Source organism: Xyrauchen texanus, chromosome 30 (genome assembly GCF_025860055.1).
Source record: "Xyrauchen texanus isolate HMW12.3.18 chromosome 30, RBS_HiC_50CHRs, whole genome shotgun sequence".
Classification (NCBI taxonomy): domain Eukaryota; kingdom Metazoa; phylum Chordata; class Actinopteri; order Cypriniformes; family Catostomidae; genus Xyrauchen; species Xyrauchen texanus.
This window is the reverse complement of record NC_068305.1, coordinates 23,791,829-23,807,124: the sequence shown is the minus strand read 5'-3', so window position 1 is coordinate 23,807,124 and position 15,296 is coordinate 23,791,829. Positions and strand designations below refer to the sequence as shown.

Sequence of the window (15,296 nt, the reverse complement as noted above, 5' to 3'; positions counted from 1 at the left end):
GTACATTCCATCAGTTTTGTTGACATCAAAGGATTTTTTTAAGTAAGTGTAACTGGGACGCCTGGGATGATATTAAGCCCATAGTATTAGATTCCAAAACATTTTTTACAGCTTCCAGGAATCAGGATATGCAAGGGCACGAAAGTGACGGACAGGTGTGTGTGTGTGTGTGTGAGAGAGAAAAAGAGAGAGAGAGAGAGAGAGAGAGAGAGAGAGAGAGAGAGTGAGATGTATGGCATATTTTTAGCCCTTAGTGAAAGTGCATACCTAGAGACTGGATGAGATTATTTTGGATTTTTGTTATGAATGTAGGAATTTAGATTTTCAAAATTAGATGGGTTTGTGATTTGAATTGGGTTTTTATTGTGTTATTTTTATTTTAATAGCGGCCGCTTTGGCATGGTGCACAAATGTGTGGAGAAATCTTCTGGGCTCATATTAGCAGCCAAGATAATTAAAGCCAGGAGTCAGAAAGAGAAGGTAAATGCCATTCAGTCCATTTTAAGGTAGCATTATCATGCCTTTATGGGATAGTTCACCCAAAATTGAAAATTCTGCCATTATTTACTCATCCTATAGCTCACTGTCTTCTGCGGAACACAATCTCAGTCACCATTCACTTTCACAGCATATTTTTTATACAGTTGGTGGTGGTCTAAAGCACTGAACTAGTAAACAGAAGGTCGCTGGTTCGATCCCCACAGCCACCACCATTGTGTCCTTCAGCAAGGCACTTAACTCTAGGTTGCTCCGTGGGGATTGTCCCTGTAATAAGTGCACTGTAAGTAGCTTTGGATAAAAGCGTCTGCCAAATGCATACATGTAAATGTAAATGTACAGTTAAAGTGAATAGTGACTGAGGCAGTCAGCACCTAGTATTCTGCCACAACAACTTCCGATCAAACTTTATATTAGGTGTCTTTAACTACTATAAAAAAACATTAAAATACATACAATACAATGTATTTACTGCATTACTATGCAGTAAAGATTCACATTTGCTGCTACTGAGATTGAGGTACAGGAAGGTTTAGGAGTAGGGTTAGGGTTAGGGCTCGGTTAGGGGTTAGAGTTAAGGATTACTTTAGGGTTAGATTTGGGGTTAGGGTTAAGGGTAACAGTGTAACTACAAATGTAATAAATGCAGGTACTTTAAATGTAAACACAATGCAACAACATGCATGTACATAATAAGTACATTGTATCAAATGCTTAAATACATAATATAAAGTGGAACCCAACCCTTACGTGTTCCACGAATGTATGGGCTTGGGACAACGTGAGGGTAGATGGTGATTTTTTGGGTGAACTATTCCTTTAAAAAGGATAATGTCAGGAGCCTATGATAAATGTATACTAATAGATCCTTGATTTGACACACGTTTGTGTTGTCAGGAGGTAGTGAAGGGTGAAATTGAGGTAATGAACCAGCTGAGCCACTCCAGTCTTATCCAGCTCTACGCCGCCTTTGAATCTCGCCATGAAATCATTCTTGTGATGGAGTAGTGAGTTATATTCACAAACACATGAAAGTCTCACACATTCAGTTGCTCATACACAGTCTTGCTCTCTAACTAATTCACATGTGCAAATGGATTGGGTTCTGAAGTTAACTTTTCACTTTTCAAATAACTTTTCATTATTTGTCCCCTGGGGTTGATTATATTTATAGGAATTTATTTTATATTTAGATTTATTTGTACCTCCTTTAAATCCACCACATAAAAACAAGTGTGTCATCCATTTATGACAAATACTACACTAAATCAATCAAATCAACATAAAATGAAATGTATCATAACACATTTTAAAAAACTGTCTGGCCTCTATGTCAGATTATATAGCTCTATGCTGCCTACAGTCACACAAAGTCACATGATTTTAATGTAATTGTAGATTCAACTTTTAAAGTTATTGAGAATTTTTCGTTTTCATCCAACTCACTTCTTATTAGCTCCAGATTAAACAACACTTGGCTCTGAGTCAGGTCACGTCTCCAGAGACACTAAACCCATGCTAACCCCCCCAACATACACCCATATTTTAAATATGTGGTGTGTTTTTGATATTTTCGGTAGCAGTTTTGCCCCTAACAGTCAACTGTATTGTTTCTTTGAAATTTCACAAGCAATAATAAAAACGCACCCATGGTATCATATACTCATGAATGCTGCCTCATACTTAGTTTCTCTTTACACTTTTACGATTTCCCTTCAGAATGTGCTCTGTAATGTGTTTACCTTGTGTGCCCCCTAGTGTTGATGGTGGAGAGCTGTTTGACCGGATCATTGATGAAAACTATAAACTGACAGAGTTGGACACAGTGCTGTTCATCAGGCAGATCAGTGAAGGGCTTCAATATATGCACAAGATGTATATATTGCACCTTGACCTAAAGGTATAACACATTATTGTAAAAGACATCAATTTAAAGGCTTGAAATCGTAAGACGAGCACAGTTTTCATTCCGATGCTTGTTTATAATAGCTAATAAATTTTAGTTGTAACAGCCATAAACTAGTGTTTACTATTTGCTAAACAGCTGCAGGTGGTATTAGGAGGAGGGACATTCTCATTCTAAAGAGCATTTTATTGGACAAGATTCTGTGTAGTGTAAGATGATCAATATTTTTTTCTGTTTTCCAAGAAGAGAAAAAGTCAAGATTTTAAATGCATATATCTGCCAAAAGTTAATTTTGTCACCTTCTAGGAGTAGGCCTACACTAGCATACTGTATAGATGGCTTCAAAACTAAAAGTAGAAAGTAGTAGAAAGAAAAGTTTGCATGGGCTCTTTAAAACTCTGCATACAAATAGTAAGAAGTTTGAAATACATTTTACTGTGTCAACAGCCTGAAAACGTTCTGTGTGTCAGTCGACAAACGAACAAGGTCAAGATCATTGATTTTGGGCTTGCAAGGAGGTTAGTATTTGTTTATATTGTATGAATACAGTAAGTATCTGTGTTTGTATGTGTCTACGATATCCATAATACTTTGTTCAGACATCACTGATGTTGAGGTCCAAAATAAATCATGAAAAATAAGTTACATAAAAAAGTAATTGTTTATCTCCAGGGGTCCCTGCAAATACTGAGGTATCAACTCACAATCTTTGTCTAAAAGTAAAAAGGTGGCATTTTTTGAAAAGGCAGCTGACCTTATAATATATTTGCAATTTTTTATTTTTATGATTTCTACAAGCTATAACATTTTCAAATAAAATCATTATTTTTGGAAAAAAAAGAAAGAAAAAAAAAAAACAGAAAAGAATTATGTGGGCCCTAATGTTTTGGAAAATACCATTGAATTAATCCTCAGGGGTACCTGCTTGCCTGTTTTATAGTTATATCAAATGCCTGCATTTCTTTTGTCTTTTTAAATGAATCTCTATTGATCTCACTGATTTGTGTTTCCATTGCTATTTTCCTTTTAGATACAAACCCAGGGAAAAGTTAAGGGTGAACTTTGGTACACCTGAATTCCTAGCCCCCGAAGTGATCAACTATGAATTTGTCTCATTCCCAACTGATATGTGGAGTTTAGGTGTCATAACTTACATGCTGTGAGTCTGTACCATAGAAATTAATGAACGGTCAATTTGATCAAACCTATATCTCCTAGAAGGAGGTACTTAGTTTTGTAACACTAACTTGTGTTTGTTTGTGTAGGCTTAGTGGCCTGTCACCATTCCTGGGTGAGGATGATAATGAGACACTTAATAACATCCTGGCCTGTCAGTGGAGTTTTGAAGAGGCAGAGTTTGCCGACATCTCTGAGGAAGCCAAAGACTTTATCTCATGCCTCCTTGTGAAGAGCAAGAGGTTTGTGTGTTTTTGTAACCTGGCCATTCTTTGTGGATACATTTGCTGGAAAATGTCCCAATAAGTTAGCTAAATATGATAAAACCTCCTTTTTTGGGACATCCTCAAAGGGAAAAGCAAAGGAAAAAATAACGCATTGAAAAAAAAAATCTAATATTCTAATAACTTTTTTTGTGATTAACATTTTCACATAGATTAACATCTGTTAGACAATGTTAAGCAATACATATACAAACAGAATCAATATTTAACCCTAACAATTGCCCCCCACACCCAATCCCCAACCCCAGCCCGACCCCCAACAACACACCAGTGGCCACATAATTATAGACACACACAATATATATATATATATATATATATATATACACTCACCTAAAGGATTATTAGGAACACCTGTTCAATTTCTCATTAATGCAATTATCTAATCAACCAATCACATGGCAGTTGCTTCAATGCATTTAGGGGTGTGGTCCTGGTCAAGACAATCTCCTGAACTCCAAACTGAATGTCAGAATGGGAAAGAAAGGTGATTTAAGCAATTTTGAGCGTGGCATGTTTGTTGGTGCCAGACGGGCCGGTCTGAGTATTTCACAATCTGCTCAGTTACTGGGATTTTCACGCACAACCATTTCTAGGGTTTACAAAGAATGGTGTGAAAAGGGAAAAACATCCAGTATGCAGCAGTCCTGTGGGCGAAAATGCCTTGTTGATGCTAGAGGTCAGAGGAGAATGGGCCGACTGATTCAAACTGATAGAAGAGCAACTTTGCCTGAAATAACAACTCATTACAACCGAGGTATGCAGCAAAGCATTTGTGAAGCCACAACACGCACAACCTTGAGGCGGATGGGCTACAACAGCAGAAGACCCCACCGGGTACCACTCATCTCCACTACAAATAGGAAAAAGAGGCTACAATTTGCAAGAGCTCTCCAAAATTGGACAGTTGAAGACTGGAAAAATGTTGCCTGGTCTGATGAGTCTCGATTTCTGTTGAGACATTCAAATGGTAGAGTCAGAATTTGGCGTAAACAGAATGAGAACATGGATCCATCATCCCTTGTTACCACTGTGCAGGCTGGTGGTGGTGGTGTAATGGTGTGGGGGATGTTTTCTTGGTACACTTTAGGCCCCTTAGTGCCAATTGGGCATTGTTTAAATGCCACGGCCTACCTGAGCATTGTTTCTGACCATGTCCATCCCTTTATGGCCACCATGTACCCATCCTCTGATGGCTACTTCCAGCTGGATAATGCACCATGTCACAAAGCTCGAATCATTTCAAATTGGTTTCTTGAACATGACAATGAGTTCACTGTACTAAAATGGCCCCCACATTCACCAGATCTCAACCCAATAGAGCATCTTTGGGATGTGGTGGAACGGGAGCGTCGTGCCCTGGATGTGCATCCCACAAATCTCCATCAGCTGCAAGATGCTATCCTATCAATATGGGCCAACATTTCTAATGAATGCTTTCAGCACCTTGTTGAATCAATGCCACGTAGAATTAAGGCAGTTCTGAAGGCGAAAGGGGGTCAAACACAGTATTAGTATGGTGTTCCTAATAATCCTTTAGGTGAGTGTATATATATATATATGTACAGTATAACAATCACACACATATACTGCACTTCTCTCTCCACTATCCAGATACATGCCCCATTTCTCCACAAACAAGTCTAAATTCCCCAGTCTTCTCGATGTCCCCTCTTCAAAAGCTGCCACTCTGCACATCTCCAAACACCACTCCTGAAATGGGGGCACTCCATATGACTTCCAACCCCTTAAAATCACCTGTCTGGCAATCATAATGCTAGTTAGGACCCAGTTTTACGTGCTTATTCTCCATATTAATGACCGCCCCATCACCTAAAACACAGAGTCTGAAAATAAAAATTTGAGAGCCCAATACTCACACATAAAACTCTGAATCCTCAACCAAAATTCTTGGATCTTAACACATCCCCAAAAGAAATGGGTCATGTCTCTATCTTCTGATTGACATCTCCATCAGGTGGGTGTCTTTGAGGCCAAATCCATACAATCTAGAGGGAGGTCCAATAGAATCTATATAAAATCTTAATTTGCATCAGACGCACCCTTGCATCTCTAGATGTAGACTTGATGTTTTTTAGAAACCTAGCCCACACTCCCTCCTCCAATACCAAATTTAAATCTTTCTCCCATACTCTCTTAAGAGAAGATGAAGCTCCATCACCCAGACTCTGAATTAACAGGGAATTATACACTGATGCCTCATGACCTTTTCCAAAGACAGTAATCACCACTTCCAGGGTATCCGCTGCTTTAGGAGTGTGTTTGCTACTCCCAAAAACAGTGCAGAGAAAGTGAGCAGCTGTAAATACCTATAGAATTTAGATCTGGGAATCCCAAAATATTGAATCAACTTCATATTGGCAGTGGCTCAGGTGGTAGAGGGGGTTGTCCACTAATCACAGGGATGGTGGTTCGATTCCTGGCCCAAATGACTCGTGCCAAAGTGTCCTTGGGCCACTTTTGTCCATACAGAGTACAAATGGCAAAAACAGGGAGGGGCTCTTTCAGGTAGAAGCGACCAATGAGCCAAATGCCTGAGACTGAACGCATAGTAATTAATGAAATAATTTTGTGTAGGCCTAGCCCACCTTTGTCAATCAGCCTATGCAATTTGTTGAAATGTAGTCTGGGATGTTTACCATTCCAAATGAAGGACTTCGCTATGCTATCAAATTGTTTTAAATAAGAGGGAGTGACTGTAGCAGGTAGATTCATTTTGGAATACAGTTAATTTTAATAACATTTACCTTCCCAATCATCAATATTTGTAATGAAGACCACCTGTCCACATCGCTCGAAAACCTTTTTTATTGAAGGGTCAAAATTAACTCTAAGTAGATCAGACAAATTTGCTGGGAGTAAAATACCCAGACACTTAATGCCCTGTTTGGGAATGAAGGCTGAAAGACCGTTACTGGACAGTGCACTGTCAGAGCCAAAGCTTCAGATTTAGACCAATTGACTTTATATCCTGAGAACTTGGAAAAAGAATTAATAATTCTGTGGAGGCAAGGCATAGATCTTGTAGGGTCAATGACAAATAATACAATATAATCTGCGTAAAGCAGAAGCTTATGCGCCACACCTCCTGCCATCACCCCTAGAAAATCATCCTCATTTCTTATTGCGGCTGCCAAGACAGAACAATAATGGGGAAAGAGGGCAACACTGCAGAGTGCCCCTATTCAGAGTAAAATGATCTGAAATGAATCAATTTGTTTGTACCACTGCTATAGGGTGTCTATAAAGTAACTTAATCCAACCAATAAATGTTCTCCCGAACCTATACATTTCCAAAATCTTAAAAAGATATTACCATTCTACCATATCGAATGCCTTTTTGGCATCAAGTGAGATGGCAGTGACCGGAGATTGATCATGCTCTACTGACCACATTATGTTGATTAAACACCTTATGTTATCAGAAGAGCTGCATCCCCGAATAAACCCCACCTGATCTATATATATAAGAGATGTCATAACTTTACTTAATCGGTTAGCCAACATTTTAAACACAATTTTTACATCTAGCTGGATCAGGGAAATTAGACTGAAATTTTTACACTCGCTTGGATCTTTGTCCTTTTTAAGAATCAGACTGATCTGGGCTTGTGTCATGGTTGGGGGAAGCTTTCCATTCTTTAATGATTCTGTATAAACTTCTAACAAAAGTGGAGCCAATTCTGTAGTATAAGATCTACAAAATTTAGCAGCAAAACCACCTGGCCCCGGTGCCTTGCCTGTAGTTAAGGCTTTAATTACCTCGTCAAGATCCTCCAAGGTTATCTCAGAATCAAGAGAATTTTTAACTTCAGTCATCAATTTAGGGAGTTCTAATGGTTCCACAAATTTTCTAATATCTTCATCAGTAGATGAAGACGTGGAACTATAAAGATAGAACTCTTTTAAAGCATTATTAATATCGAGGTAAATATTTCAGGGAATGGTAGAAAAAGACTCTCTCTGCTTTATATATCTAGCCAAAATCATCCCTGCTTTGTCCCCCAACTCAAAGTATGACTGTCTTGCCCTGAATAACCAAAACTACACGTTCTGCAACAAAATTATATCTGTATTTCAATCGGGTCAATTCTCTGAGGCCATCAGACGTCATTCGGTGCTTCAGCTATGCCTATGCACTTTTAATATTCCCTTCCAACTCCACGAGTTCTCCTGTGCACGAGTTCTCGTGCTTTGGATATTTTGGTAAATTAGGCAATCTGTATGATCTGACACCTAAGAACTGCCTTAAGTGCCTCCCAAGCCACGCCCACAGAAGATACTGAGGACCAGTTGGTCTCCATATAAATTTTGATTTCAGTCTTTAACATATGTTGAAAATCAGGATTTTGCAAAAGGGATACATTAAAGCGGCAACTATGTGATTTCTTTTTCTCAGTATGTGGCAACATTTCTAAACTCACCAGGGTGTGATCTGAGACTAAGATGTTTCCAATTGAGCAATCCACAATAGATGAAATGAGGGACTTAGAAATATAAAATAAAATCTATTGTAGAATAAATCTTATGGACTGATGAAAAAAAAATTATAGTCCCTACCAGATGGGTTCATAAATCGACAAATATCTGGAAAACCAAGATATTTGCACATCCTGTGAAGCGTCAATGTTGCCTTACACACTTTTATTTGACTATGATCAAGGACTGAGTCCATCAAAAGATTAAAGTCTCCTCCCAATATTATATCATGATGGGAGCCAGCGGCTTGCAACATCCCATCAAGATCTATAAAAAATCCTTTATCATCAACATTAGGTGCGTAAATATTAGCCAAAACCAACCTTTGCCCCATAATTTCTGTTAAAACAATAATGATTCTCCCTAATTTATCTTTAATCTGTTTGAGAGATTTGAATTGAAGATGTTTACTTATCAATGTAATGACTCCTCTGCTCTTACTTGAGCCAGCACTAAAGAAAATATGCCTACCCCATATCTTCCCAAATTTTTCAGTTTCCTGCAAGGAAATATGTTTTTCTTGAAGAAACACTATATCACATTTCTTATGCTTAATAAAATAAATAACCTTCCTTCTTTTTATGGGGTGCCCCAACCCATTCCACGTGGAGAGAGACAATCCATTCATATTAACATTTGACATTTTGATATAATAGAAAAAATTAATTGTGTGTCAAAAGCAAAATTATACAGACCACATTCCAACATTAGTGCAACTATCAAACCCCGAAGTGACCCCCATTTATTATTCATTGCACCAGCAGAAACCACATATTCCACAGTTATTGTATCCTACAAATTCAGCTTTATCTGGTAAGAATAGATATATATATATATATATATATATATATATATATATATATATATATATATATATATATATATATATATATATATATATATATTGTAATAATAATAATTATTATTATTATTACTATTATTATTATTAGCCTATTATTATGAAAATGCATATACAAGGCATTTTTTATTAATAGAAACTATACATTTTAGTTTTAGATTAATTTAGTTTTTACGCAGTTCCTGTTTAAGCCCACACCAGGTTCTGTCCGAATACAGAGACAGATACAGATACAGATAATTTTGTCATATGAACCGATACAGACACAAATACAGATAATGGATTTGCTGCACACCCCTATTAATTACTTTGGAATTAGATTTCACCCAACACTGCTACCAGGTGTATCTGTATCTTCTCTAATAACAGCTGCGGCTGTGAGTTTAAGTATGCTTGTGTTTTTATGCACATTTCTGTTTTTTGTGCAGTTGGAGAATGAGCGCATCCCAGTCACTGAAACACCCATGGCTTTCCGACAGAGGGCTTCATTACCGTCTGCACCAGAAGGTTAGTTAAACCTTCAACTTTGCAACAATTGTTGCATACCTTATTGAAAAGGGCAGCACAGCTGTTCACCAGCTTATGATGTGTTTTGCATCCTAGTCCCCTGGGTGGGGAGGAAGTTGGTGCTGTTGGTGCTGGTGTCCCTATTAGCATGGGTTGCACTGCTGGTGGGCTATTGGGGCTTAAAGGACCAATGTTCACCCCAAAATAAAATTCTCTCATAATTTTCTCACCCTCATGCCATTCCAGATATGTATGACTTTCTTCTGCAGAACACAAACGAAGATTTTTAGAAGAATATTTCAGCTCTGTAGGTCCATACAATGCAAGTGAATGGGTACCAACATTTTGAAACTCCAAAAAGCACATATAGGCAGCATAAATGTAACCTATATGACTACAGTGGTTAAATGTATGTCTTCAGAAGCTATATAATTGGTGTGGTTGAGAAAAAGATAAATATTTAAGTGCTTTTTACTATACATTATGGTGGTGGCAAAATGCATGAAGAATGTGAATTGCAAAGAAAGTAAAAGTGGAGATTTATACTACCGGTACTAACGAAATATCGCGATATGATACCACAACATTTTTAATTGTATGATATCATCTTGTTGTTAATACTTAAGTATGCTGCCATTAGTAAAATATAATTGAGTTTTGAGATCAAATCAAAGACTATACGAAAAAATAATAAAAATCTCAATATGGCCAAGTGTGATCATTAAACAGCTAAAGGATGTCATTTAAATAAACAAATAAACAGTCACATGTGCTGCACGCCACAGAATGAATGAGAGGCTCCGCTCTGCTCTGTCATTTCCTGCACACACACACGCGCAACACACATGCAACACACACTACTACTGCTTGATTTTTATGCAGTGTGTCCAATAGTATCCATCTGCAGAGCCGCAGAGCAGTGTGTTTAGTGTATAAACGGCTGTGAACTCTCAAATAACCTTTTAAATAACCGTGAGTCACTGGAAGTTTGATTTAACAAACCCTTCAGAAACAGAAAGAACTTCAAAGGTCTTTCAAAATAAAAGACCCCCTGCAATGAGAGCTTTATTTAACTGGATGTGTAAAATTAAAGACATTATGACAGAAAAATATTACTACTGTATAAAAGTGTAATATTAGTAGTAGCAATAATACTCATAATAACAATAATATAATAATAAATGGTTATATTATTAGGATTATTATCTGTAAGCAGTATCACAAAAGCTGGCTACCAGTACTGAATATCAGCATGTTGTGATTCATCCATGGCAGCCTTAGGTAATCAGATTGTTTTCATTTAATGTTTTCATTAATACTGTAAAGCTTGGTTGCGCATCTTTTTTGTTTTTTACCAAAAATAACTATTTATAAATTATTATATTTTCATTTGATCAAATCTGTACAGTATGTATTTGATTAAACACAATTTGATCATAACATTTACTTAAAACATTTTACATGGAATCCAGAAAAATCCTCACCCACACTTATCATATTGCTTTTGAAGATATGGATTAAACTATTGGAGTCATATGGATTACTTTTATGCATCCTTTATGTGCTTTTGGAGTTTCAAAGTTCTGACCACTATTCACCTGCATTAAATGGATCAACAGAGCTGAGAAATTCTTCTAAAAATCTTAATTTGTGTTCTATAGAAGAAAGAAAGTCCAACAGATCTGGTATGGCATAAGGGTGAGTAAATGATGAGAGAATTTTCCTTTTTGGGTGAACTATTCCTTTAAGCCCTGAATGTTTTTATCATCTTGTAGGGATGTCAAAGTATCAGTACTTCGGTATCAAGTCATATTACATCAAATATATTTTGATGTAATATGTAGTGATATAATTAGGCAATGAATGCTACCGGTCTTTCAAAATTAATACAATCAGTAAGAAATGCAGACTCAGTTATGCTTTTCATCTCACATGCATATTTGCACACATGCAAGAAGAGAGTTCATGATGATGTGATTTAGTATTTAGATACATAACCATAAAAACAAAGAGTAGCCTTATATAATGATGTGCTCGAGGAATTTGCAAACCAAGACATTTTTTTTTCTATAAAACACTTTTTATTAAGACATGGTGTAATGAACTTTAGAAACTTTGGAAAATCCAGCAACTAATTTTTCCTCATAAGCACCAAAAGACCCTAGAACTGCCCCTGCACATAAAGCTGCTTAACTGGTTTAATCTGTAAGACTTCCTTGTTAAATAAGTTTCACCAGAAAGACCAGGCTATGTTGGTACACCAGCTAGACCAGCACAGAACCTGCACAAACCAGCATGAAACAAACTCAAAATGAAAGCTGGTCTGAGCTGGTCTTTTCAGCAGGATTTTCAAATGGGTATTAAGAGAAATAAGAAAGAACTATTTTTCTCTTACAGAAAAACAAGTGTCACTCTTCACATGCCCCTCCTCCACAGGCATAAACAGGTGTGACACACACACACACACACACACACACACACACACATGTTGTGTTTCCATGTTTTATGGGGACTTTCCATAGACATAATGGTTTTTATACTGTACAAACTTTATATTCTATCCCCTAAACCTAACCCTACCCCTAAACCTAACCCTCACAGAAAACTTTCTGCATTTTTACATTTTCAAAAAACATAATTTAGTATGATTTATAAGCTGTTTTCCTCATGGGGACCGACAAAATGTCCCCACAAGGTCAAAAATTTCGGGTTTTACTATCCTTATGGGGACATTTGGTCCCCACAAAGTGATAAATACACGCTCACACACACACACACACACACACACACACACACACACACACACACACACACACACACACACATGCAGCATGTCCTACCATTATCATTTGAAGTCTTTGCCAACCTTTTCTAGGATGTTAAGTATAGGATGCTGTCCACAGATAGTCTTTGGGTTGGGGGGTTACCACCCTTGTTCTTGTGCATCTGGAAAATATTGACATTTGCAGTTATGATGAAACTCAATTGATTGCACTTAACTGTCGTTGTCTATCCCAAATAATGATCTTTCACTTGCCATTAGTGTATGACTTTGTGTATTTCATGTTTTCTGCAGAAGCAATCACTGGCTCTCCTGGTGCCGTGGCGACAAACTGGACCAATACTGCTTGAACAGTTACATCTATTCAGTTACATACTGTATTTGACAAAGTCTGTTTCCTAATTACCTCAACACAACAGCTCAGAATTTTTCCAACATTGTCTGCTGAAACTATACTGCCCACCATTATGGTACAAGAATATTTCACCATTTTGTAATGGTAATTTGTAATGGTTACCATTTATGGCTGTATGAGAAACTATCCCTGTGCTTTAGTCCTAGTGTAATTGGGCTGTGCAGCAATTTGAACTTTTTGAGCTGTGGACTTTTATGATGATACTAGTTATTTGGTCTTAGTACAGTTTACAATAGGCCAGGATTGGAGGATGTAAACTTATGGCTTTGAGGGCAGAGGAGAATCGTAACTAACTATTAAGTTAGTTGTCAACAACCTTTGAGTCTTATGGGTATTTTCTGTATTTTTTTTATTAATGTTAGCATTGCAGGGTTTTCACAGAAATTCACACAGGAAACTGTACTGTATTTTACTCTTGAAACTCTAGCACACATAATGTTTAAATCCTGCAAATTATCTATTTTCTGACAGTTGTCAAGAGGTCCAAGACCTAAGGGGATCTTGGAGTTTGTCTTTGGCATGTATCACCGTCATGTTCTTCCAAATACATATGAGTCTCTTTCTTCTGGAACAGGAGAACAAGGAGATGCTTAGCAGATTGTCTGAGCTGCTCTCTTTCAAACTCCATAAAGGAAAACAAAAGCACCATTCAAGAATCATAAAAAGTAGTCTATGACTTGTGCACTATATATTTGTCTTCTTAAGCCATATGATAGCTTTGTGTGAGAAACAGACCGAAATTCATGTTGTTATTTAGTGAAAAGATTAGCTTGTTAGACAGTCACGGTCACCTTTCTTTTTCAATGTGTGAAAAAGAGCAGCTTTGACATTCTGCTGAAAATAACTTCTATTGTGTTCCATGGGAGAAAGAATGTCATATGCATTTGAAAGACGCAAGGGTGGGTTTTTGTGTGGACTATTCCTTTACTTTTAAAGTGTTAGTTCACACAAAAATGAAAATTCTCTCATTATTTACCCTCATGCCATCCCAGAACTGTATTACTTTTTTTCTTCTGCTGAACACAATCGATGATTTTTAGAAGAATATCTCAGCGCTTAAAGGCATTGCAAAGTAAGTGCCAAAATTATGAAGCTCCAAAATTCACATAATGGCAACATGAAAGTACTCCAGATGACTCTGGTGGTATATATACCTCTGGTCCATATATTCTGAAGCAATATGATAGGTGTGGTGAGAAACAGATCAATATATACATCCTTTTTTATTTTCCCTGCTCTGTCACTTTCTACTTTACTTTCACCTTCTCATTCTCTTTCTTTTGTTTTTGGTGATTCACATCCTTCATGCATATCAACCCCTACTGGGCAGGGAGGAGAATTTATGACAAATAATTACTTAAATATTGATCTGTTTCTCACCCACACCTATCATATCCTGTCTGAACACACAGATTTAAACACTGGAGTCATATGATTACTTTTATGCTCCCTTTATGTGGATTTTGTAGTTTCAAAATTTTGTCACACATTCACTTAGGACCTACAGAGTTGAAATATTCTTCTAAAAATCTAAAATTGTTTTCTGCAAAAGAAAAAAAGTCATACACATCTTGGATGGCATGAGGGTGAGTAAATGATGAGAGCATTTTTATTTTTGGGTAAACTATCCCTTTAAGTGCATTACTCAGTCACAGTGAAGAAAGGCCCCAAATACAGCTCTTACATCCCACTTTTTTATTCTTTAATATGCATCAGAGTTTCCTCTAGGGCAAATGTGCAATATATGCCTTTAACGGAACGTATAACAATGACTTCAGATGCTGATCTCATACTCTATTTGATCTTTTTTCTTTTCTTTTTATGTTTAAAATTTGAGACTGGGATACAGACTCTAAGACCTCACTGACTCTAAGGCTCTTTAAAGCAACAATATGGTCTTGCTCACCCCCTATCTTTTTTAGTGGATGTCTCACCTTCCATGAAGACAAAAAACAACAGAACACTACCTAGCATTTTATTGCGTGAGCTTGTGTGGTTCTATCTATCTATCTATCTATCTATCTATCTATCTATCTATCTATCTATCTATCTATCTATCTGATCTATCGATCTATCGATCTATCGATCTATCGATCTATCTATCTAGTGTGTGTGTTTTGCATTGATCACTCTGTCTGAAGTTTACTTGAAAAGCTTTCACAATATAGTACAAGGGGTGAATACAAATTTATAACAGTTGTTGACATAAAAAAAAAGTGTTTTCAGGTTACACTAGGGAAAAGTGAAATCTGATATTTAGAGTATCACATTTTTTAGATGTTTGAAACAGTCGCATTTTAAGTAATAAAATATAATTTTTTTTATGTGTTTGATTTCAATATCTGACTGGAAATTACTATTAATGTGAG

The 15,296-nt window shown here is 36.8% G+C and overlaps 1 protein-coding gene across 3 annotated transcripts in view; it reads left to right on the top strand.

Annotated features, from left to right (window-relative positions):
* The window catches only part of mylk4b (myosin light chain kinase family, member 4b), a 76,416-nt gene extending 61,257 nt beyond the window's left edge, over positions 1-15,159 (top strand). For all 3 annotated transcript variants that reach the window (XM_052098969.1, XM_052098968.1, XM_052098970.1), the window contains 9 exons: positions 387-480; positions 1,396-1,505; positions 2,257-2,398; positions 2,852-2,922; positions 3,435-3,563; positions 3,670-3,822; positions 9,652-9,730; positions 12,128-12,176; positions 12,807-15,159. In XM_052098969.1, coding sequence (XP_051954929.1) covers positions 387-480; positions 1,396-1,505; positions 2,257-2,398; positions 2,852-2,922; positions 3,435-3,563; positions 3,670-3,822; positions 9,652-9,730; positions 12,128-12,172 — 823 coding nt within the window. In that variant the 3' untranslated portion in view covers positions 12,173-12,176; positions 12,807-15,159. The remainder of the gene's footprint in view (positions 1-386; positions 481-1,395; positions 1,506-2,256; positions 2,399-2,851; positions 2,923-3,434; positions 3,564-3,669; positions 3,823-9,651; positions 9,731-12,127; positions 12,177-12,806) is intronic.
* Positions 15,160-15,296: the final 137 nt, after the last annotated feature.